General features: G+C 41.3%; 1 protein-coding gene across 8 annotated transcripts in view; it reads left to right on the top strand.

Moving 5' to 3' along the window:
- Nucleotides 1–25,628, top strand: part of LOC122560658 (dynein axonemal assembly factor 8) — a 102,053-nt gene that overhangs the window by 56,072 nt on the left and 20,353 nt on the right. For 7 of the 8 annotated variants that reach the window (XM_043711538.1, XM_043711537.1, XM_043711540.1 and 4 more), the window contains 10 exons: nt 3,231–3,316; nt 4,465–4,619; nt 6,105–6,243; nt 8,785–8,916; nt 12,844–13,038; nt 14,015–14,347; nt 17,517–17,582; nt 17,856–17,909; nt 18,140–18,309; nt 20,801–20,996. In XM_043711538.1, coding sequence (XP_043567473.1) covers nt 3,231–3,316; nt 4,465–4,619; nt 6,105–6,243; nt 8,785–8,916; nt 12,844–13,038; nt 14,015–14,347; nt 17,517–17,582; nt 17,856–17,909; nt 18,140–18,309; nt 20,801–20,996 — 1,526 coding nt within the window. The remainder of the gene's footprint in view (nt 1–3,230; nt 3,317–4,464; nt 4,620–6,104; nt 6,244–8,784; nt 8,917–12,843; nt 13,039–14,014; nt 14,348–17,516; nt 17,583–17,855; nt 17,910–18,139; nt 18,310–20,800; nt 20,997–25,628) is intronic. The other variant, XM_043711543.1, reaches the window with a different exon arrangement.

Here is a 25,628-nt window from a genome sequence, read left to right as displayed (position 1 = left end):
GAGTTCCTGGACTAGGTGGGATAGGACAGTGTCGAGGTAGGTAGAAATGAGTTCAGTTGGGCAGGAGCATGCTGAGACAATGGGTCGGCCAGGGTGGTCAGGCTTGTGGATCTTGGGAAGGGGGTAGAACCGGGCAGTGCGGGGTTCCCGGACTATGAGGTTGGAAGCTGTGGGTGGGAGATCTCCTGAGGTGATGAGGTTCTGTATGGTCTGGGAGATGATGGTTTGGTGATGGGGGATGGGGTCATGGTCGAGGGGGCAGTAGGAAGAGGTCTCCTCGAGTTGGTGTTTGGCTTCAGCGATGTAGAGGTCAGTGCGCCAGACTGGAGAGGAACGCCCAATAGTGTATGCATCCAGGATTTTGGCTAATGCAGAGTGTAAATATGCCCAGATAAAGAAAGAAGGTTTGACGGTTATAATTGGAGTCAGGAAGTTTCACCAATACCATTACGGAAGTAAAGTTGTAATAATAACAGACCACAAGCCCCTGCTAAGTTTTCTTAAAGAGGCCAAGGCAGTGTCACCAATAGCTTCAGGCTGAATTCAGAAGTGGGCTCTAATACGAAGTGCATATAATTACAAGTTGGAATACCGAGCAGGAGACCAAGTAACAAATGTAGATGCATTGAGCCTCCTCCTCCTGGCAGATACACTACTGGTGGTACCACCACTGCAAGTGTATGTAATGGTTTTACATTTCCTGGAAACACTTCCAGTCACAGTTGACAATATCAGACTTTGGATGCAGAATGATTTGGTCCTGTCAGAACTAAAACAGCTGGAGGTGATGGGGGAAACCAAAGGGCCATCGCAATCAGAATTGGAACCTTTTTGGACCCGGAGGATGGCATATTATTATGGGAAGCGAGAAGGATTGCCCCAAGCAAAGGTTGCTGCCAGATACTGGCTGAACTACACTAGGGTCATCCAGGGGTTTCCAAAATGAAGGTGATGGTGAGAAATTATGTTTGGTGGCCAGGATTGGATACATACATAGACACATTGTGGGGCAGTGCCCAGTTGCCAACAAAGACAAAAGTTACTGCAGTAGCTTTCCCCCACATTTGTGGGAATGGCCTTATGAATCCTGGACTCGGTTACACGTCGACTATACAGTTCTTTTCTTGGACTTAATGTTCTTAGTCATTGTGGATGCCAACTCAAAGTGGTTGGACGTGCATAGAGTTCATTCGTCAAACACAGAGCCATGATAGTAAAACTGCACGCATGTTTCCTGAACTCCTGGAAGTTTGGTCGCAGATAACGGGACTTCCTTTACCAGCAGGGAATATGAGTATTTCCTAAAGTCGAATGGTATTTGACATAAGGGCAGCTCCATACCATCCTTCATCCAATGGTCTGACAGAAAGAGCAGTCTAAATCCTGAAGGCAGGCTTGAAGAAATAGCTTACTGCTTCACTAGATACCAAACAGTCCCAGTTGTAGGACCACTCCTCGTGCAACTACAGGGATAGCTTCAGCAGAGATGCTAATGTATTAGAATTTTAGAATTAGATTTTATTGTCATATGTACTTAAGTATAATGACTTCAGCACAGTAAAAATTGTACAAAGTTGCCATTCCCTGGCACCACCTTGGTTGCAAAACCAAATTCTGAAAAAACAACAGCATAAATAAAAGAAAAGCAAAAGGTAGGACAATACCCAAATCTCAAGTCTAAGTCTTAAGTCCATAAAGGTTTTTGAAACCATCAATGCAGGCACCTGGGCTTTGCCATAGCCTGAAGACTCGGTCACTCTGAGTCTCACATTGATTGCTACCCCCACCACTTCTGATCACTGGAGGAGCTCTGCCAGCACCACCACCACCTTAGACCACCAGGAGGCTGCTACCATTCTGCGCATGACCTGCTCTTGCTGCTGTGCCAATGCCACCAATTAGCCTATTGCAAAATACTTTAAAGAGCAGAAAAAGAAAGAACAAAAAGCAGAAGTTAAAAGAAAAAAGAAAGCAGACAGCAGACAATCCCAGGCTCAGGAACCCTCACACCGCCCTGCTTTTCTGACGCAGTGTTCAAAAGGAGCTGGGTTCTGCCCCTTGTTGATCTTTGTACATAGCTTGATTAACTGGAAACACCAGGTAAGTTAGTGGTGCTGGATAATAATTGCCAATTACCCACTGTAATTTTGTGGCGCACAGAATAAAAACATTCAGTTGTGTGTAAGAGCACTTCTGGATGTAAAAGAAACAAATGCTGGCCTCTATACTATCGATGCTTTTAGAGAAAGGTAGGCAGCACAATGCATGGAGTACCTTATCTCCCCCTCAAGCTCCACTTTGATATAATCCTCTCCCTATCTTCCTACTTCTCCCTCGTCTTTCGTGGTATTGCATTGCCCTTGCCAGGCTTTGCACGTAAACTGATTAGTTGAAGTTAAAAATCACACAACACCAGGTTATAGTCCAACAGGTTTAATTGGAAGCACACTAGCTTTCGGAACGACGCTCCTTCATCAGGTGATTGTGGAGGGCTCAATCATAACACAGAATTTATAGCAAAAATTTGCAGTGTGATGTAACTGAAATTATACATTGAAGAATTGATTGTCTGTTAAGCCTTTCATCTGTTAGAATACAGTGATAGTTTCACTTCTGGTTATCACCATTGTGAACAGCTAACCCGAGAATGCAACTTTTTAAAAAAAGCATTTTGTGATTTACACATGAAAGAAGTGAAACTATCACTAGTAACCCACCCAGACCCATTCCCCCTACCCTATATTTACCCCTGACTAATGCACCTAACCTACACATTCCTGAACACTATGGATAATTTAGCACACAGCCAATTCACCTAAACACAATCTTTGGATTGTGGGAGGAAACCCATGCAGACATGGGGACAATGTGTAAACTCCACACAGATAGTCACCCAAGGCTGGAATCGAACCCGGGTCCCTGGCACTGAGAGGCAGCAATGTTAGCCACTGAGCCACTATGCTACCCTGATTTAAAAGGCGTCTGGATGAATATATGAATAGAAAGGGTTTAGAGGGTTATGGGCCATGTGCTGGCAATGGGACTAGATTAAATTAGGATATCTGCTCAGTATGGAGGATTTGGACCAAAGGGTCTGTCTATGTGCTGTACATCTCTATGATTCTGAAAATCTTTTGCTATCTAATTCATTATCTGGATGTTGGTCTGTTAAACATGCTTTAGATGGGTGATTTAGATTCATTTCTACTGTTTCAATCCTTTATGCACAGATCTAACAGTCTCCAGTCTACAGGGATCCATATCGACCCCAGAGAGACCTGCAGACCTCCTACTACCCTTGTTGCAACTATTAGAGGTACACACTTTAGATTCAATTACAATGACAGAAGATTATACAAATAATTAAAGCCCCCTGCTTCCATTCAAAGGTCTGTGGATTTAGACTGATCCTTGGTGAAAGGCCAAAAATATAGGTTCTGGTGTAGTCCATGAAATGTAATATATTTTATATCATTGTTGCAGAAGAGATGAGACACTGTACTGTTTTTATGGAGACCATTTTAATGTTACATTTGTTAAGCGTCTGCTACCACTCACTCCAAAATTCGGAAATGGTCTGTTCCAGTGGCTGAGATTCCTGTTTCCAAAGGTAAGTCCTGGCAGCAGTGTTTGACCTCCAGTGACTCAGTGCTCTCCTCCTTAATTGTACTTGTTGCCATTGCAGCTGCAGAGGCTGCATAGCCATAGTGCTCATGATGTCACTGTTAGTGACGTTGCAGTTTGCTGCCTGTAACAAATAATAGAACCATTCCCAATACTGGCCAATGTAAAGATATTTTAATAAGAGCAGAATCAATAAAATGTATTTTTTTTCTGGTATGCAGAGACTGAAATATTGTGTGATCTCATTGGGACAGTCTTTGTTTAGAGTTGCAGTTTGCACAGAGAACTTTGTTTGCTGCCTCACTGACCCTACACTGCCTCCCTCCTGCTTTCTGCAATGCTTTCTCACTGCCTAATGTTCCCTACAGGGAAGGGAACAAGTGAGAGTGAGGGAGGCAATGAAAGGTTGAGAACAGGATGGTTAAAGAAGAACATAAGGAGGCTGCTAGCAGTAAGAAGATTAGCAGTGGGATGAGAAAGTGAATGGCAGATATGCATTGAATGCATAACGATGACATAAATGGTACCATTCCTATGCCTGTGGATGAGTGCCAGGTGCAAAAGGATGACACACTATCTTCCTGATAGAGTGCTGTAGCAGAAAGATACAGTTGAATTGCACTGCCTTGCAGGTAAGGAAAGGGCTGTCACCTGCTGAGAGAATACATGGTGGTAGGGAATGGAGGTTTTCAAGCTGAGTGTGAATGCTGCTTTCTGGCCTTTGGCACTCTTACAATCATTAACATTCAAATTACAGGTTCCACAATAAACAATTATCGCTCTTTATATTGTGACAGAAGAACTTAATTTCCCTCTTTTATTTTTATATTTTCAATCCAGCCGATATATTTCTACTAGTATCTCCCGCTGTGCCTCCTCGTTGTTATGGAGATATAATATCTGTCTGTACTAGGCGAGGATTCAGTCTACGTGGCATACGACGCCTTCGGTTGTCTCCAAAGAGAGCGGGGAGCCTTGGGATTGCAAGTGTGCAGGTACAGTACATTGGAGGAAGGTCAAGTATCATAGTAAAAGTGTTATGGCATTGTGAAGGAACATCAGTAGTCATTGTAAAAAGGGTATGGCAATCTGTGAGATCAGAGTAAGAAGATAAAGCACATTGGCATCACATTATGGAGGCATTGTATAAGATAATGAAGATTCTGAAGGGGTAAATGTTTGTGTGACATTGGCTTCACTCATTCACTTGATATCACATGTAGTCTATGGATCGATCCCTTGTCTTTGGAGTGATCAGACGTACCTATACCAGCTCCTAATGTTGTAGCAATTATTCCTGACCAAATGTATTTGTACTTATTGGTAGTGTGGAATAAAACCTTCATCAAAAAAACTTTTTTTTCCTGTAGGTAGTGTATGGTGATATATACTGGCAGAGGTGACAAATGCCACAAGGTACCAAGGGTGGTCATTTGGAAAATAAGCTTTAACACAAATTATTAAAGAAAGCTAGAGTTGAGGCATAGATTAGCATGGTCTAATATCAACAGCTTTACAGGCTGAATGGTCTCCTTCTATTCTTGTACGTAATATAATCAGAAAAAGCCAGAATTTGTTAAAGAACATCACAGTTGACAAGTTTATCAAGTTTGGTTAGGTAAAGATAATAATGTTGGTCTGGTAGAAGTTTTCTTCAGAAGGCATTCTTAAGCCCACAGAAGTCTAGTTGCAAAAAACAAAGGATTATAGTTTAAAAGCAAATTTGATGGAATGTAGAATGGATAAATAAAAGTAAAATACGGCAGATGCTCAGAATCCGAAATAAAACAGAACATGCTGATGAAACTCAGAGGGCATCTATTTCCAAAGAAGAGTCACACAAGACTCAAAGCATTAACTCTTTTTCTGTCTGAACAGATGCTGCCAGACCAGTTGAACTTCTTCAGCACTTCCTGCAGTATGGATAAAAGCTTTTTGAAACACAGGGAACAGAGAGTTAAAGTAAATAGATTTTTCTCAGATTGGTACTATTAGAAGGTTCATTACTGGATCCACTCCTTTTCTTGGTGTACACAAATGATTTGTGTTCATGAACTAGGGAGCCATATGGAAAATAGTTTCCGTACATAGTAAGGAAGAAGATAACAGACTGCACAGACACATAGGCTAATGTAAGGAGCAGAAGGTTGTGACAGCGTGGACAGCTTTGCCTCAAGGAATGGTTGAATCAAAGACCATTGCATCTTGTAAGGGTAAAATTGAAACATTTAACAATTCTGACTTTGCAAGTAAACAAGAACATCAGACGGTATCTCCCTATTATGAAAGGGACAGTTGGGGTGGAATCTTACCAGTACAAAGTGAGTGCAGGATAAGATTGTGAGAATGAATTTTGGAAATATGACATGCAACTTATTTGGTGATAATGTATTTAATTGATTGAAGTAATGAACAGATGCAATCCATTATCTATATGGAGTTCTCAAAAGTTCTCAGAAAATCTTCATTGGTCTTTTCAGATCCCAGTGTTTTGTCAAACTGCCCTAACTCCCCATGATTCTTCTGATGGCCCTCCCACTTCTGAGCTGCTGTGTCCCTGTTTCTTGCTACTTTTGAGGAAAGAAAATGCAAGTCATCATGTTGTCAACTTACTGAAAGGTACAACAATCAAAATATTTCACCAGTATGGAGCTATGGGTTGAGTTTTGCAAAAGCATCAGGTCTTAACTGAGTTGCCAATTCTTTGAGAGATGAGAGTTGACCTTAGCTCAAAAGAGCAAGGTGTTGAATCAGGTTGAGTAGAGCTGAAGAAAAAGGTACGAAGTCACTTGTGATAGTAGTTTAGAGCTAGTTCCCCTAACAGTAGTTGTACCTTTGGACAAAGTATACTAGAAAGAATAAATGAGATATGTAAGAAATTTATGGAAATACTCCTTGGTGACATTAATCAAGTGTAGAGTGGGCAAATCAGATTGGCAAGTGTAGCCTGGAAAATAAGTTTGTGGAGTATATTTGGCACAAGTCCTTAGGGTAGCACATTCCAGAGATAGCCAGCAAGCAGGCTATTCCAAACCTGGTAATGAGCAATGATACATATAATCAATAACCTAATGGTATATGAACCTTTAGATGATAATGATTATAACATATTAAAATTTTACATTCAGTTTCAAGGAAACAAGTGTGGATCCAAGATTAGTGTTTCAAATCTGAATAAAGATAACTATAAGGGTATATAATGATAATTGTAAGAACTAGCTAAACTGAAATAGGACACTCGATTAAAAGGTAGGACAATTGAAATACATTGGTAGACTTATAAAGATATATTTGATAACTCAACAAAGATTTATTCTGGTGTGAAAGAAAAACTATTTGAGAAAGCTGCATCATTTGTGACTAAGCAAGTTAAAGACAGTATCAAATTGAAATATTTTTGTGCAAAAAGACTGATAGGTCAGAAGGTTGATCAGATTTAAAAAAAACAAATGACACAAAAAGAGGGTGGAAGTCGAGTATGAGAGTAAACTAACTGGTAATATAAAATCAGATGAGAGTTTCAATAAGTATTAAATGGGAAAAGAGTGAATAAGCAAGTGTTGGTCCTTTGGTAGGAAGGTCTGGGAAATTGATCAGGAAAAACAAGGAAGTAGTGGTAGTGAACAAGTCTTTTGTGTCTACCTTTGCTGTAGAAGATTTAGAAAACTTTCCAAACATACTTGAAAATTAAGAGTGACAGGATGGAGAGATGCTTAAACTAATTGCCATCATCGGAGAAAACATGCTGGGTAAACTATTAGACCTGAAGGTTGACAAGTGCCAAGAACCAAATGGTCTACATCATCAGGTCTTGAAAGAAATGGTGGCACAGATAGTGGGTGCACTGGTTATAATTCCAAAGTTTCTTAGATTCTAGAAGGATCCCCGTGGATTGGAAATAGTTAACTCCCTATTCAAGAAAGGAGGAAGAGAGAAACAGGAAATTAAAGGCTATTTCACCTGATATCTATCATTGAGAAATGCTGGAATAATTAAGGAGATTATAGCAGAATACTTAAAAGTCATAACATGATCAGAGTCAATATGGCTTTATGAAAGGGAAATTGTGATGAAATAATTTATTAGAGTTTTTTTTAAAAGAAGTAACAAGCAAGGCAGATGTGGTGTAAATAAATTTTTAAACTCACTTGTTAAGATGCCACATCAAAGATAAGATGCACAGGATAAGAGCACATGGTATAGAGGGTAACTTATTAAAAATAGTAAAGGACTTGTTGGTTAACAGTAAGCAAAGTAGGGACAGATTACTTTTCTTTAGGTTGTCAAGTTGTAACTGCAGAGTCCCACGGGATCAGTGCTGGGTCTCAACTTTTACAATCTACATCAGTGGCCTGAATGAATGTATAGGAGATAAATTTGCTAATGACACCACAATAAATAAAGAAAGTAAGTTATCAAGAGGAGGCAAAGAGTCTGCAAAGGGATATAAACAGATTAAGTGAATGAATAAACATTTTGCAAATGGAATGGCAGGTGGGAAAATGTGAACTCGTTAGATTCACAGGAAGAATAGAACATAATTAGATTATACGGCTAAAATGGAGAGAGGTTTCAGAACTCAAGGGTATAAAATGGATCTCTGTTTCCTGGTACATGAATCACAGAAGGTTTACTTAAATAATTCCAAATTGAAGGACTTACGAAGAAAGTTTGATCGGGTTGGACATTATCTATTGAGGTTTTGATGAATGGGATGTGATGTTTTTGAAATATATAAGATCCAGAGAGGACTTGATAAGGTAGACCCCAGGAGGATATTTTCACATGTGGAGGAGCCTAGAACTAAAGAACACAGTTTAAAGATAAGAAGTCCCTCTTTTCAGACTGAGATGAGAATTATTTTCTTTCAAAGGATCTTTAATATGTGGAATTCACTGCATCCAAAAGCAGTGGAGGTTGGGTCACTGAATATCTTCAAGGCTAAGTTAGATAGATTTTTCATTGTCAAGAGAGTCAAAGGTTACTGGGGGGAAAGATGGGGAAGTGGAATTGAGACCACAGCCAGATCAGCCACGATCTAAGTTATTAGCATAAAGGGCTAAATGGTCATTCCTGCTCCCAACTCCAATGTTCTTATAGTCACCACCATTATTACAGTTCTTCATATTGTACTCATGCTGTGCTTCTGTCCTGCTGTAGGTTTAGCTAATGAACTAGCAGAACAGGGATTACTAGGAAGAATTCGGAACAGACTCCCTCCTGATACTGAAGTTCAGACTGAATTATGTTTTCATGTGGCTCCCTACAATGAACAAACACTGCAATGCTTAGGTAAGATTTTGCAATAGATGGATGAGTTGGTGAAAACTCTCAGAAGTGAAGTACAGACAAGCCGCAAAGTTCCTGGGATCCAGTAGCGTACGCTGCTTTCAGATCAATTTTTTTTGTTCAGGGGATGGACCACTGTAGTCCATATAGGCCATGTACACCTCAAGGATTTTAACTTAAGAACAATGAAAGAGCAACAATATACTTTCAAGTCAGGATGGTGTGTAACTTGGAAGAGAACTTGCCGTAGTAGTGTTCAACATATCCTTTATTCACATAAGTGTACAGATCTTCTTATGTTTTTTGTATAGCTGCTTATACTTAACATAAAGGGGTCACTTTGTATGCAGCCTGTGTGGTATTTCTGGACCACTCACTCAGAGCTAACATTTATGGTGTTCCTACTTTGTCTTGGATACTGTCATGCTCCTCAGGTTCACTCATCCAAGTAATATTCCATTGGAACCTTTACCAGGTTTTAGGAGACAGGTTGAGAGTTACTTGTGTCACAAAGGTTTTTCATACTTAATGAAGGAGGATTTAAGTTTTCAGAAATTCTGGAAAAATGTGTTAATTTCAAGATTTGTGGAAATATATCGAGTGGTTTCTTTAAAAGAGTTCTGTAAAGTTGACTGTGGACATTAGAAATTGTTTTAAACAAGGGTTCCCAGAAATTATATGATTAGTGATAACTGCTTGTTTTGCTATAGACATTTGTTGGCCTGTTTGAACTGTGATTAGATGCTTTGGTATCTGGAATTATTTGAGGATTAAAAAACACGTGCAAAAGTGCTGCCCAGCTGTTCTCTCCTATTTCTGAAAAAAACCTTCACACTGAATTCATGGTGAAGTAGATTTGTTCTTCCAAAAGAATGATTAAACCTCTCAATATTGTATTTTCTGAACAAGCTGTGTCTGCCAAGACCCCAAAGACAACTGTGCATGATTAGTGATTTGACCACATGTGCAAGACCACAACCTTGATAGACTTTGGAACATCCTATGCCTTAAACTTTTTTGCCTTCCAGAATATCAGTAATAACCGGACTGTTTTTCATTTGTTCTTTAAAGTGAACTTTTACAGAGAGAAATGCATCTTTTTTCCCTCTGTAACTGAAGTGTGATTGTGTGTGTGTGTTATGGGGTTATTTAGAGGAGTAAACACTTACACTTGCATGCCACTGACTGTTAATCAGTTCTTGCTTCTTCATTGAATAAGTTTGTTTTGATAATAAAAAAACAACAATAATTATGTAAGAAAGGTTGTTAGAATTTTTTATTTAATACTTGATATAGATAATCATAAAGTCATACAGGTGAACAGCATGGAAACAGACCCTTTGGTGCAACGTATCCATGCTGACCAGATGTCCTGAATAATCTAGTCCCATTTGCCAGCATTTGACCCATATCCCTCTAAATCCTTCCTATTCATATACCCATCCAGGTGCCTTTTAAATGTTGTAATTGTACCAGCCTCCACCACTTCCTGTGGCAGCTCAATCCATACGCACACCACCATACATGAAAATGTTGCCCCTTCAATCCTTTTTAAATCTTCCCCTCTCACCTTAAACTATGCCCTCTAGTTCTGGATTCCCCTACCCTGGCTATTCACCCCATTCATGCCCCTCATGATTTTATAAACCACTATAAAGTTACTTCTCAGCCTCCAACGCTGCAGGGAAAATAGCCCCAGCCTATTCAGCCTGTCCCTATAGCTCAAACCCCCTAACACAGTAAATCTTGTAAATCCTTTCTGAGCCCTCTCAAATTTCACAATATCCTTCCTATAACTTGGAGACCAGAATTGAATGCAGTATTCCAAAAGTGGCGTAACCAATGTCCTGTACAGCCGTAACATAATGTCCCAACTCCTATACTCAATGCACTGACCAATAAAGGCAAGCATATCAAATGCCATATTCACTATTCTGTTTACCTGGGATTCCACTTGCAAGGAACTATGAACCTGTACTTCAAGGTCTGTTTGTTCAGCAACACTCCCCAGAATCTTACTATTAAGTGTATAAGTCCTGCCCTGATTTTCTTTTCCAAAATGCAGCATCTTCCATTTACCACTCCTCGGCCCATTGGCCCATCTGAACAAAGTCGGATTGTAATCTGAGGTAACCCTCTTTGCTGTCCACTACAGTTCCAATTTAATGTCTTCTACAAACTTACTAACTATACCTCCTATATTCACATTCCAAATCATTTTGGTAAATGACGAAAAGCAGTGGACCCAGTACCAATCCTTGTGGTACATCGCCAGTCACAGGCCTCCAGTCTGAAAAGAAACCAACCACCACCTCCCTCTGTCTCCTACCTTCAAGCCAGTTATTTTTCCAAATGGCTAGTTCTCCCTGTAATCCATGTGATCTAACCTTGCTAGCCAGTCTAAATAAGGTATTTAATTAGCCAATGCATTAAGTGGGAAATATTTTTTATTTTATGTTGTGACCTTGTGATTTTGGAATAGTGAGATTAGACCACACCTCCACCCTTTGCCATAACAGTTATGCAACTGGTCAAGTTGAATAATCTGGTCAATGGTAAGCCACCAAGATGCTGATTATAGCAAATTCAGTGATATCATAAATGTCATTATATATCAAGAGAAGACGATTTGATTTTTTTTAAAAATTATTGCTGTCCTGCAAATGTGTGGTGAGAATATTACTTGATAGATATCTGCTCAAGCATCTAGGTTTTGCTATTTGAAGCCACATGCTGCTGCAGCAGTAGCTGCCTTCCCTTAGCTGACGGTGGAGGATGAACTAATGAAGCAATAATTGATTGGATTTGACTTATTCTACTTTTTGTGACATGGACAGTTTACCACATTGTGAGATGAATGCCTAAATTGTAGCTTTACTGGAATAGATAATTCAGAGGTGCATGCTGACTTTGGATAAAAACCTATAATTCTATAGTCGGGATGTTGTCAGGGGCCATGGCCTTTTCAATTTCTAATGTGCTCAGACATTTCTTGATAGTACATGAAGTTTGGTTGAAGACTGGGACCTGTGATATTGAGAGTATCAAGGATCTCCTTTGCACTTCTAGCAGAAGATAATGCAAACGTTTGCAGCTAAACTTTGGGACTGAAGTACTGAACACCCCCATCATTAAGTCATTGCTGGCAACTTCTCCAGTTAGTTATTTAAGTTTCTGATACCATTCAAGGATGCTAACTATAAGAAGATATGATTTGATGAATATGAATATTTCAGGGCTTTGGTTACTAGTCAGCATTACAGCTCTCTCATTTAAGCATGTCCCCAAGTAGTAGTGAATGTGACTTTGCAGCATTGACTAAACTGGGCTTTGTCATGTCTGGTGTGTTACGTTAAGTTTTATTTTTGGTGTTGTAGCACTTTGATACAAGAGAGTGATTTGTGAGACCATATCGGAGAGAAGCCTATTGTATGTCTGGAGCAATATGCAGGCTAGGTAAGGATAGCAAATTTCTTTTACTGAAGGACATTAGTGAACAAGGTAAGTTTTCAAGCCAATGTGGTAGTTCCATTGTAGAGAGTAGTTTTTTTTTAAATTCCAAATTTATGTAACAAATTTAATCAAGTTCCCTAGCAATCACGGAAGGAGCTCTTGTCACTGGATCATTGAACCAAACCTCTGGATTACTAATGCCATAATATTAAAACTTTTAATAAGTTCTGATGTAAGGTCATTGACCTGAAGAGTTAAGTTACTCTCTGCACAGTCTTGTCAGACCTCCTGAGTATTTCCAGAAACTTCTGTTTCTTGGCATTACCACTATGTTATATTTATGCAGTTACATCACCCATTGTTTCTCATTGTATCTGTTCCTGAATTGCAACCAGTGTACTTAGAATTGTAAAGCATTTGCAAGTGTTTTTGTGTGCAGTGGATTGATATGATTGAATTGCTTTCTGCTCTGTGTAGGTGGACCTCTCAGTGCCGTGCATCGTTCTGCCAGTTTGACTCCAGAAGTACTGTATAAACACAGCTTTGTGTCCAATCCTGAACTGGAGCAAGTTGTTGTTCTCACGCTAACTGGGCCCACAGCTATGAAAAACGCTGGGAATTGTCTGCGGGACCTTCTACGGCCCCCATCAAATAACTCAAACAACTCATCGGGTGAGACTATTTTTTATGGTTTTGTGTTTATTTTAGCTAGAGTGCTTCACAAAAAGGAAAAGAGACAGTGAATTAAGAATGAAGCAGACAGGTGATTTGTGCAGAGAGATGTCTTTGAAGTTTTTAAAGGGTTCAATATGATGGAAAGATTCAAGAGAGGAGTTCCAGAGAGGCAAACTGAGGTTTGAATGCATTGTTTCCATTGGGTAATGGTAATAACTTCTGGACTGGGAGGCTTGGGTTCAAATCCCACCAGTTCTTGAGGTGTGTAATAACATCTCTGAACAGGTTAATCAGAAAATATCCAGAATAGGAGCATCACTACACAAATTTTAGTCACAGGATCATAGAATTCAGGTAGTCGAGCGCTGGAGAGTATTTTAAAAGTACCAGTTCATTGAACAAGTTGAGGGATTTAAAAATGAATTGAGAATTTAAACTTTATTGGACATCCTGTGTAAGCCAGTGGCGTATGAGTGGAGTAGGATGGAGATACATTGGAGTTTACAGAAGATGAATTACCAGTCGGGACCATGTTAGGATTGATATATTCAGAAGTGACAAAGGTATATACGTGACTTTGGGGTCACAGAGCTGTAGAGTTGAAATAATTGAAATGATTGAAAGCTCAGCTCAGCATCAAACAGAACAGCAAAGTTCAATCAAAGAAAGTAGCTGAAATCATTGAGAATAGTTAATGTCAGACCTGAAGGTGACAATAACTTAGTTCTCCTTGCTTTCAGCTGAGAAAGAAATATGGCTAATTGAAGCTTGAATATAAGTCCAAGCCTAGGAGATCTTGTGGTAATAACTTTTAGACTGGGAGGCTTGGGTTCAAGTCATACCAGCTCTAGAGGTGTGTAATAACATCTCTGAACAGGTTAATCAGAAAATATCTATAATAGGAGCATCACTACACTAGATGGAACTAAAGAATACACAGTGGGATATCTCTAACTTCTAATTCTCTTCTCAGGTGAAGCTCTAATTGATGGAGGCTTTGAACTTCTGGGGTTGAAATGGCTGCCAAAATTAAGCCGAAACCAGGCCAAGGAATTGACCCCATTCGAAGTGGGTGACAGACACTGGCAGGCGAGCACTGACTGCTTGGTATCCAGCCCTGCTCTAGTGTGTGTTCTACGCCGTGTGGATGCTTTCAAAGCACTGGCTGCAGTACTTACCACACCCAAAGCCAGGGCTAGTCTGTTTAAAGAAAAGTATGGTAACCTGGAGAAAATAATGTCACTGACCCCAGAGCTAGCCTTCAGGCAGGCAGCTTTGTTCTTCGCTGACAGGGAGCTAATGTCAGGTATGATGAGTCAGGTTAATGTTAACGGCAGAAAAACTTGTTTTAACTCTTAGAATCCCTACAGTATAAGCAAACTCCATTTGGCCCATCATGTCTGTATTGACTGTCTGAAATGCATCCCACCCAGACTCGCCCTATCCACTTAACCTGTACATCATTGTACTGTGGGTTGAAACTGGAGTACCTGACAAAAAACCCATGCAGTTACAGGGAGAATGTGCAAACTCCAAATAGATTAACCCAAGGCTAGAATCGAACCTGGGCCCCTGACGCTGTGAGGCAGCAGTATTAACTATTGTGCCACCATGTCACCTCTTCCCGAGGGAGGAATGTGTAGAAAGTAGAGCTAAATTAAAATTAGTTTTCACATTCATTTTTCATTTGCATTCTCAATATAGGATAGTAATTTTGCAAATTTACAGACTTTTTCATTTAACACTGTTAATTTCTTCCTCAAAGTTTAAATTTCCATGTACAAATCAAAATTGCCATGAGCCCACTAGAGGCACCTATAGTGCTGCCCTTTCAAGTAAGTTTGTGTCCCAGGAGTTATGCAGTCATTCCCTTTTGTGTAAGGTAATCCTTCCATTCTTTTCCCTTAGATTTCAGCCTCCTTTTCTGATAGTGTCCAATTCATTATTGTATATTGGCTTAACATTTAGGTGGTTTCTTGTTGTTGGTATGGTGTTAGAAACAATTTAGAGCGATTGAGAATTTGATTTTGAGTGGAACCTGAGAACAGGTCTTCCCAGTTCACCTGAAGTCTTCTCAGATCTAACCAATCTCATTGGACCCCAGGCCTGTGTTCAAGGTTTACATCAAGCTCAATAGATTCTTCCCTTCAATCTCAAACAGCCTTCTTTATAAATTATATCACTGCAAAATGTGTGGCGGTTACTCCTGTTTCAGCTCAGAAGCAATGTGATTGTCTGCAGTGACTGAATCTGATTTATCCTGACATCCAGAATGTCCAATCTGAATTGCTTCTGGCCCGAAAAGTGTTTGGGATCTGGGCACTTGATCAGGCAGTGCTCTGAGGACCAAGTCTAATCCTCTGTTACTGTCAGTCCTGAATCAGGTTCAGCTGCCAGTTTGGTAATTCACCTAAAGCCTGTCATTGGCCGACAAAACTGCAGGAGTGAACAGACCACTTGCATTCCTATTTGATATTGTTCTTTCAGAAATGTCACATGAACAGCAACCAGGTAAAACAGCAATTCAATGTCACTTTTTCAAGTGGAATTAGAGTTACTCAATAAATTCTGGTTTTGCCCATGAAGCCTAGATCCCATGAATAAATAATTTCAAAACATTATCATCGGAACATTAACTTGGGACCAAAATTCCAGGCTTATAATCCGACAATTACAATTCTCAAAACTGTAGAAGATTTTGTCATAGGACTGGGCCTTAGCAGTTGAAAAACTGTAGTAGTCATCTTCCTGTAGTAAAGACAGGATAAATCGATGTTAGTTGAAAAGTCACTTGAAGAGTAGTTATTGGCCTAATTACATTTTATCATAACACATAATTCCTCACAGAAGTGAAAACTGCTGACAGGTAATGGCTGTTTAATAGAGTCATAGAGATGTACAGAATGGAAACAGACCCTTCGGTCCAACCCATACATGCTGACCAGATATCCCAACCCAATCTAGTCCCACCTGCCAGCACCCAGCCCATTTCCCTCCAAACCAATCCTATTCATATACCCATCCAAATGCCTTTTAAATGTTAAGGTCCTAGGGAGTGTTGCTGAACAAAGAGACCTTGGAGTGCAGGTTCATAACTCCTTGAAAGTGGAGTCGCAGGTAGATAGGATAGTGAAGAAGGCATTTGGTATGCTTTCTTTTATTAGTCAGAGTATTGAGTACAGGTATTGGGAGGTCATGTTGCAGCTGTACAGGACATTGGTTAGGCCACTGTTGGAATATTGCATGCAGTTCTGGTCTCCTTCCTATAGGAAAGATGTTGTGAAAATTGAAAGGGTTCAGAAAAGATTTACAACAATGTTGGCAGGGTTGGAGGATTTGAGCTATAGGCAGAGGCTGAACAGGCTGGGGCTGTTTTCCCTGGAGCGTCGGAGGCTGAGGGGTGACCTTATAGAGGTTTACAAAATCATGAGGGGCATGGATAAGATAAGTAGACAAAGTCTTTTCACTGGGGTCGGGGAGTCCAGAACAGAGGGCATAGGTTTAGGGTGAGAGGGGAAAGATATAAAAGAGACCTAAGGGGCTACTTTTTCACACACACGGTGGTACGTGTATGGAATGAGCTGCCATTAAGTGTATACGTCCTGCTAAGATTTGCTTTCCCAAAATGCAGCACCTTGCATTTATCTGAATTAAACTCCATCTGCCACTTCTCAGCCCATTGGCCCATCTGGTCAAGATCCTGTTGTAATCTGAGGTAACCTTCTTCACTGTCCACTACATCTCCAATTTTGGTGTCATCTGCAAACTTAACTGTATCTCTTATGCTCACATCCAAATCATTTATGTAAATGACAAAAAGTAGAGGACCCAGCATCAATCTTTGTGACATTCCACTGGTCACAGGCCTCCAGTGGAATGTGGAATCTTCTACCTTTGAGCCAGTTCTGATCCAAATGGTTAGTTCTCCCTGTATTCTATGAGATCTAACCTTGCTAATCAGTCTCCCATGGGGAACTTTGTCGAACGCCTTATTGAAGTCCATATAGATCACATCTACTGCTCTGCCCTCATCAATCCTTCTTTGAATAGTTTTTTTTTGTTAAGCTAAGATATTAAAGGATATTTGCCAAAGGCAGGTATGTGGAGCTAGGTCATGATCTCTCTGAATGACAGAAAAAACTTAAGGGGCTGAATATCCAACAGTTGGTTCTGCTTTAGCACACGTTTCTTCAGTGCGAATTGGCTATTGAAGAATTTAGATCATTATTTGTAGAACACAAATTTTCCTTACCTGTATTGTCTATAATGTGATTCCTGTCCCAATGGTTTAAATTGTGCTGCTATTACACAATTTTCTTAAAACTGGAGTTGCACAGGAACGGAACTATCGTGTTATATCAGAACAGACTGTACGTCTGTTCCTATGTTCAATCCCAACCACTCCCAACAGCCTGGTGTTTTAGTCTGATTGAAGAGTTGGTTCTGAATTTATGTAAATGCTGTCTTATCCACAGATCCAGAGGCTCGGCCTTTACTGAAATACCTATCTCCCTCTCTCAGGTCTGGGATAACCAAACCAGGTACAGTACATATGATTGCCTGGGCATAAATCAGGCATCTTAATAATGTCTAATCATAATTCATAGACTATATAACAAATACTGATTGCCCTATGTTACTATGTTATAAAGACTGATGCTGGTTGGAATAATTCAGCTGTTAAACAATTATGCAGTTTCTAAGATTAACAACAGTCTGCTGAATCTCATATTCAGATTATTTATATCTCCAGCACAAGATTCAAACAATTAATGCAGTATTTCTGTCTCTTATCATTCATAATCCTATTTCAGATAAAGAAACACAAACTATCAACACCGAATCCATTTTCAGCTACATGCTGCTTGGTAAGTGTTGAGTGTTTATATTTATCATTTCTACGGAGATTATATTATGTGCACCCCCACAATTCATGTACATCTGCCCTTTGCCTTACCAAAATAATGAATGAAAAATATATTACAAGCATCTGAAAATGTGTTGCTCCTGAACCTTAATATTTTTCAGAGTTGCCCTATCAATATTCTGCCTGCAGGTTTAATAGTATAAAATATCTGTGTGCTACTGTTGATTGCAGGTGTCCAGCCTTTGTTGACAGTGCTGGTTATCAAATCTTCTACTTGGCCACAACATTTCCTCAAGATACTCCGAAAATTAGACAGAGAGCATTTCTGTGTGGTTGGGATGAAACTCGTCAGTCTGGATACAGAGAAGGCCTCACTTCTCACTCCACTTAGCATTCAGCAGGTTTGTATGTTTGATACAGTTTACCTTTAGTTTAAAGTTTCCTAATTGGTATAAATCTTGGGATGCTTCAGTGATTCTGGGTGAAGGTAGTAACTAGTGAAAGGCCAGGTAAGAGAGGTGGTCACACCGCAGCTTAATGCCTAAAGGCAGAAAGTGCATGGATGATTATCAGGCAGGTTGTGGCTTTTGGAGGTCAGTCATCTCAGCTCCAAGACATCCCTGTAGATTCCTACACCCAACAATCTTCAGCTGCTTCATCAATGGCCTTCCCTCCATCATAAGGGCAGGAAAAGGGATGCACAATGTTCAGCACCATTTGCAACTCCTCAGATACAGAAGCAGTTTGTGTTCAAATGCAACAAGATCTGGACAATATTCAGGCTTGGGCTGACAAGTGACAAGTAACATTTACACTGACAATAAGAGACAACCTAACCACTGTACCTTGACATTCAGTGGTGTCACCACACTGAATCCCCCACATTAACATCTTGGGGTTACCATGGACGAGACACTCAACTGCACTCACTATAAAAACAGTGGTTACAAGAGCAGATCAGAGACCAGGAATACCGTGGTGAGTAACTCCATGAGCAAAACTTGAACAGCATTCAGGCCTGGGATAAAAGTGGCAAGTAATTTTCATGCCACACAAAATCCAGGTAGTGATGATCTGCAGCAAGTGAGAATTTAAAAATCTGTCCTTGACATTCAATGGGATAACCATTGTTGAAACTCCCATCAAAAATTTCCTGGGGTCTTACCATTGCACAGAAATTCAACCGAGCCAACATATCCTGTGACTGTAAGAGCTGCTCAGTATCAGAATTCAGCAGTGAGTGATTCACCTGATATTTATAAAGCTTATCCACCATCTAGAAGACAAATTATGATAGCATTATCTCCACCTGCCTGAGTGGATACAGTTCCATAAACACTTAAGAAACTCAACACCACCTAATTAGACAGGGACCACTTCTGTATAGTTGGGATGAAACTCATCAGTGTGTAACTTGGAGAACCCCTTGGCTGTATAATAAAAGCAAATTCTGTGGATGTTGGAAATGAACAATAAAAACAAAAGGTGCTAATAAAACTGAATGGCTCTGGCAGGATCGGAGAAGAGGGAAACAGAATGAATGTTTCAAGTCCAATTTGACTCAGAAGATCCAAAAAGGATTCTTATTTGATTTGAAACGTCAGCCCTGATTCTTTTCTGCCACACCTGCTTGAGTTTTTCCAGTGCCTTTTTGTCTCTACATTCATTGCTTCCATGTATAAAACTGAGAATCCCATTTTCCTTTATCATGTTCTTTCATGTTTAGTATCCCTTTATCTGCTTATCTGGATCTTCCTATTTCTTAACTCTGTTAAAGATCTTGCCATTCATAGTAACTGCCTTTCCCAAATCTCTAGTACCTAGCTTCCTACTCCATAAATCACTGTCTTCCTTCTTGCAATTCTTGGTAGTCTTTTCACTTTTTGCACTTTCCTGTGGTGTCATCTGCATACTAAATTTTCTTTTGTACCTTTTCTGGTGTTTCCTGTTCCATTTTTTGGGAAAACGTCCCTTCTATTCCAAGTACAAAATCTTTGGCATCATTCTGTTATACTTGGTGCTTTCGATTCCTGTTCCTCTAATTAACACTAACACTAACAAATATAAAAATGGGAGTAATCTGTCCCTCATATTTATCTCCTTTACAAAACATAAATAATTCATAAATAACTCATTTCCTGTTTTCTCCTGTTGAGAAATGAACATTGCCCAACACACAGCTCTCCAAATAGTGCCATGGAATCTCTTACATTGTCTGGACAAATGGAGCCTTGAGTTAATGACCCATTTGACAGGTGATGCCTCTGATAGTTAGCAGTCCCTCAAAACTGCAGCAGCTTTCAAGTGCTAGCATGGAAATTGTCCCAATATATTCTACCTGAGACACAAAAGTGCTACTGACTGAGCCAAATTCTCTGTTTCAGGAAAACAATAGACTAAATAATATTAGCACATTGTTTTATTTTCACATGTTGGGTGATATTTATCATGTCCTGCTAGTACTATCTCATTGCCAAGTTGATTGGTACATTTCACCATTAGAGCTGAAAATGTGTTGCTGGAAAAGCACAGCAGGCCAGGCAGCATCCAAGGAGCAGGAGAATCGACGTTTCGGTCATGAGCCCTTTTTCAGGAATGAGGAAAGTGTGTCCAGCAGACTAAGATAAAAGGTAGGGAGGAGGGACTTGGGGGAGGGGCGTTGGAAATGCGATAGGACACACTTTCCTCATTCCTGAAGAAGGGCTCATGCCCGAAACGTCGATTCTCCTGCTCCTTGGATGCTGCCTGACCTGCTGCGCTTTTTCAGCAACACATTTTCAGCTCTGATCTCCAGCATCTGCAGTCCTCACTTTCTCCTTGAACATTTCACCATTAATGCTATATGACTCAACTCTGAAGCTCTTAATCTGTAATAGCTGAATATATTTTCAGGATCCTGGATTGGTGAAATGCAGCATTGATTCCCTGACCTCAGGTGCCTCTGTTGTTCTGTGTCTTCGACGAGATAATGCTGTAAAGAAACTGCTTGACTTGCTTGGCCCAGAAGATCCTCAACAGGCCAGAGACCTAGACCAATTCCTATGGAGGGGTCACTATGGGACAGACAGAGTCCATAATGGCTTATATGGTAAGTCATTTAACACATCAGCATCGAGCAACTTTGTGGATTTAACGTGACTTACCAATTTTACCAAACAAGTTAATCAAGGATTTTGGGAATAGGCAAGAAAGTGGCATTGAGAATGCTCAGAACAGCCATGATCTCATTGAATGGCGGAGCAGACTCAATAGGTCACTGGGCCCCTCAGTGGCCAGCCAGCCACCTGACTCAGGTAGCACAAGGTGCACCCCACACTGGATCTTGGGCACATATAGGTGGGCCTTCGTACCCAGAGCAATGGCATGGCGTTTGACAGCTTGAGGGCATCATAAATGCTGCTAATTCAAAGTCCTTCCAAGCTTTGTGCAGTTTTTCACAGGTGTGTGAATAGTTAACACTGAGCTATCAACCTGTCCTTTGTTCCATTCCTGACCTGTCTGAAAAAGGGGCTGAGTGATGACCATACCACACAATGCAGATACATAGTATTGTAGTAAAATTAATAAAACTCAAATTTAGAAGCAAGTCAATCAAATTTATTGAATCAAAAGTTTTTGGGAGAGGCAGTGTGATTCTGATCCTAACCGCAGGACTTGACTACGCCGTCTCTCCCAGAACAACAGATACAGCAGTTTTTATAGTCTGGGTGACATATACAAAAAAAGCCCGTGAAAGACGGTTTCTTGTGTTCTGCGCATGCACGTGCAGAGATTGCTGTATACAGGAACGGCATACCATGACGTTGTGTTCTGCAAGTAATTCTTCTTTAGTTATTTCTTTTTTAGTTAGTTTCTGTTTTCAGTCCCCCCGCCCCACTGTGTTCCGAGACATGCGGGAGCATGATGAACAAACCACCGACATGCAATAAACATCAGTGAGGCCAGAAAGATGACTCAACGTTGAGGCTAGCACCCGGCACAATTCTCGCTGTTAAAACTTTACAACACAAGTTAAGGACAGCCATAACAGCGCAACAAGCGATGACGATAACAATGAACATGAAGAAGACATGCAAAAAGTATAAGCCCCAAGATCCATCTTGTAACCAGCCTAGCCACCCCAGGGATTATAATCATGAAACAGTTCCCATTCCTGCCAGATTTTATCAGCCTCCAGGCAGATGTAATCTGCTAGGTTAGTTTTATTGTCTGAGCATCCAGAATGTACGTGCAGCAATTGGGGCCAGTAACAGCACAGGTGCCACCGTGTGCCACTAGCAAATAGTCAAAAGGCCAAACGGTTCTGCAACGCAACAGTACAGGTGGCAATAACCTCAGCCGACATCTCAGAGATGGCTGTGCTAACAGCTGCAAAGCCATTGGCAGTCTCATTAGACAGCCTCTCCAAGGTTGGGGCCATATTGATCATTTCCATAGCACCCTTAGCAGTCCCATAGGCGGGGAAGGCGATCATAAAGAATCGCTCAATTTCAGTGATGGACCATTTGAATCAAAGTAGGTGTACGTTTGGATGAAGGCAGAGGGAACTGTAATTGCGAACAAGAGGGACCACATAGGCAAGGTAGCAAGATCCGGACCAATCTGGAGGGAGCCAAGGCGATCATAAAGAATCGCTCAATCTCAGTGATGGACCATTTGAATCGAAGTAGGTGTACATTTGGATGAAGGCAGAGGGAACTGTAATTGCGAACAAGAGGGACCACATAGGCAAGGTAGCAAGATCCGGACCAATCTGGAGGGAGCCAAGGATAGGTCTGTGACCACAGACAAAATAAGTACTATTGTAAGTCCTCAGGTAAACAGTCTGAATTGCAGTCCAAATGGTTTTGATCATTTTACCTGTAGTCATATTGACAACCTCAAGTTTCAGAATACTTCCAGAAAGAAATGATCTGCGGTCAGACAGGGTAAGGAGCAGGAAATGGAAACATTCGCTGGTTCCGACATTCCACCCTGACATGCGATTACATTTAAAACAAATAGTCTCTATGGGCATCCCTTCACTTGTGGTGTTTGTGAGGGACAGAGTCGAGGGTGTATATGAAAGGTCGTCATGAGGCTGGAACCAGCCTTTATAGTTTTGCGTGTTATAACCTGCAGACTCCCAGGTGACCTTATCTTTGGCAGCATGAATGACTCGTGAGATTTTCCATCAGACCTATCCCAACCCCACCCCACCCCACATGGATAATTGTGACGATCGGTCGTGGTCCAACCACCATTCCGCCATTTCTGATTTATTAAACGGAATGGGTCTCAGGGGAATTCCCCTAATAGGGTGTGCAGGGATTCAAGTACAGACCCAGCATTTAGAGATGTTATTTTGCTGCGCATGATAATAGGACATGTATAGGTAAGTATTAACATGTAACCCGCACCTACTCCGGTGAACAGTACCTAGGTCAGCACAATTTCTTCAGTGCTCCCCCAGTGGCTACCAGGCAAAGGGCGAAGGCAAAAATAAACAGAAACATCCCGGATCTTACCAAACAGAGTTATACAATGGTCCAAAGGCTATACCACCCATGCGTCAACAGCCTGCTCTCTTAGTCCATTCACAACTACTGCGGACACACAAAAGATGTCAGTAGGCCTCGAGAAAAATCAGTCTGAAAAGAAAGCAGAGGGTGTGGATCATCAACCAGTGTCTGTATATTTCTTCAGTTATGACCATTGTTTCCAGACTCCCTTCCCTCGCATGTCATTACAGGCACACATGTCACCGCTAATGATAACCTCATAGAGACCATTCCACTTTGGGGCAGGTTTAACAGATGGAGTCTTAACCATAACCTTACTACCCGCCGATGGGTCCTCCGGACAATCCTCTAATTGCCTCTGTTCATCCTGTCCCTACTGTTTGTCTCTGTTTTCCACATCTCCTTCAGCTGGGCGCTCAGTTTGAGCACATAGCAATGTATTCTATCGCAGAGAGGGCCAACATCAGAACCCCCTCCATGATGATGGACTCGGGCAGTTGCATTGCCCTACCTGTCATCAACTCATAAGGAGTCAGACCAGTTGACCGGCTTGTGGTGGTCGCATGAGTATAGCAGGCAGAATCTCAGTTCAGTGTATGTCAGAGTCCTCCATGGCCTTGGTTTTAAGAGTTCTGTTCATTCACTCCACCATGCCAAAACTTTGTGGATGGTAGGACATGTGAAATTTCTGTTTAATGCCCATCAGCTGACATATGGTTTTTACAACTTTTCCAGTAAAATTAGTCCCCTGGTCAGAGTCAATCTGGGACAGCACCCCCCACAGCTGGGAATCACCTTCTCAGCTAAAATCCTTGCAACAGTCTTAGCTGAGCAGTTCCGGGTGGGAGAGGCCTCAACCCGCCTGGTGAATTGGTCAGTAATCACGTCGTCCCATGGGATTGGAGAAAAGGTCCTGTAAAATCTATCTGTATTGCTCCCAGGACACCTTTGGGGGTAGCTGGTGCCCCATTGTAATTTTAATGGGCTTGCCTGGGTTGTGCTGGGCACACGCCACACAGCGGTGACATAATCGAGCTATACCTCTGCCCGTGCCCTTCCACCACTATTCCTTCCCGATGCTGTTCATCATATCATCATGCCCCACATGGGAAATGTCATGGAATAATTGCATGAGTATGTTGGATGCACATGGGGTCCATGACCTTGTCATTCAATCTCCAGACACCTTTCTTGTCTGGCGTGGCCCCCTGTGCCTTCCACTTGGCGCATTCATCCTTAGGGGTATCAGCGTGCAGTTGGCTAATGCTTACAGTGGAGTCATCCTCAGCAAAGGTGACAAAGGATGGATGTCTTCTGTCTCTAGTGATTGAGTAGCTTTGTCAGCAGCCTGGTTCCCCTGAAAAATGTGCCATTCGGAATTCTATTTATCTGGTTCCTCTGATGACCTTTAAAACTGCAGCCTCCAATGGAAGCTCACTGGCCTCCAGTAAGGTCTTTATTGTGTGCCCATGTTTGACAGGGGAGCCCCCTGTGGTGATAAATCCCCGTCTTCCCCAAACAGTCATGTAATCGTGGACAATCCCGAACGCATATCTACTATCAGTGTAAATGTTAACCCTCTTCCCTGTCACCTCTGTGAAGGCCTGGGTGAGGGCCACTAACTCTGCCACTTGGGCTGACAGGCCTCCCTCTATTCTCCCTGCTCGGACAGTTCGTAGTTCCACGTTCACTATAGCCCATCCCGTTCATGGCAAACCATCTACATATTTCCGTGAGCCATCCACAACGGGGTCTCATCTTGTTCCTCCATGGGTACATCCTTTATCCCACTCTCCTCTACTTCATTTTCCACATTCTCACACACATATGGTTCACCATTGCTTAACATCCCTTCCGCTGGGTTTTCCCGGGTATCTCATATAATGGTAATGGATTTGTTTGGTGGCAAAAGAACAGCCTTCCATTTTGCCCTTTTCATGTTAGAAACCATGTGTAATTTTCCCGTATTTGGTATGCAAGACTATATTATCTGTAATCACAATAGGCTCACTGACCCTCACAGCCCACACGGCACAGTCTGAAGCAGCTATACATCTGGGCAAGCTGTTCACTACGGGACCCTCAGCAGTAGAGTAGTACACTATAGGTCACTGCTTATCGCCATGGAGCTGGGTTACTACTGCCGAGTAAAAACCTCCTTCTTTGTTGCTGTAAATGTGGAAGTCTTTACTGGCATCTGGTAATCCCAGTCCCGGTGC

This window comes from Chiloscyllium plagiosum, chromosome 21 (genome assembly GCF_004010195.1).
Source record: "Chiloscyllium plagiosum isolate BGI_BamShark_2017 chromosome 21, ASM401019v2, whole genome shotgun sequence".
In the NCBI taxonomy this organism is placed as follows: domain Eukaryota; kingdom Metazoa; phylum Chordata; class Chondrichthyes; order Orectolobiformes; family Hemiscylliidae; genus Chiloscyllium; species Chiloscyllium plagiosum.
The sequence above is the reverse complement of the archived record's forward strand: the minus strand, read 5'-3'. Positions and strand labels throughout refer to the sequence as shown.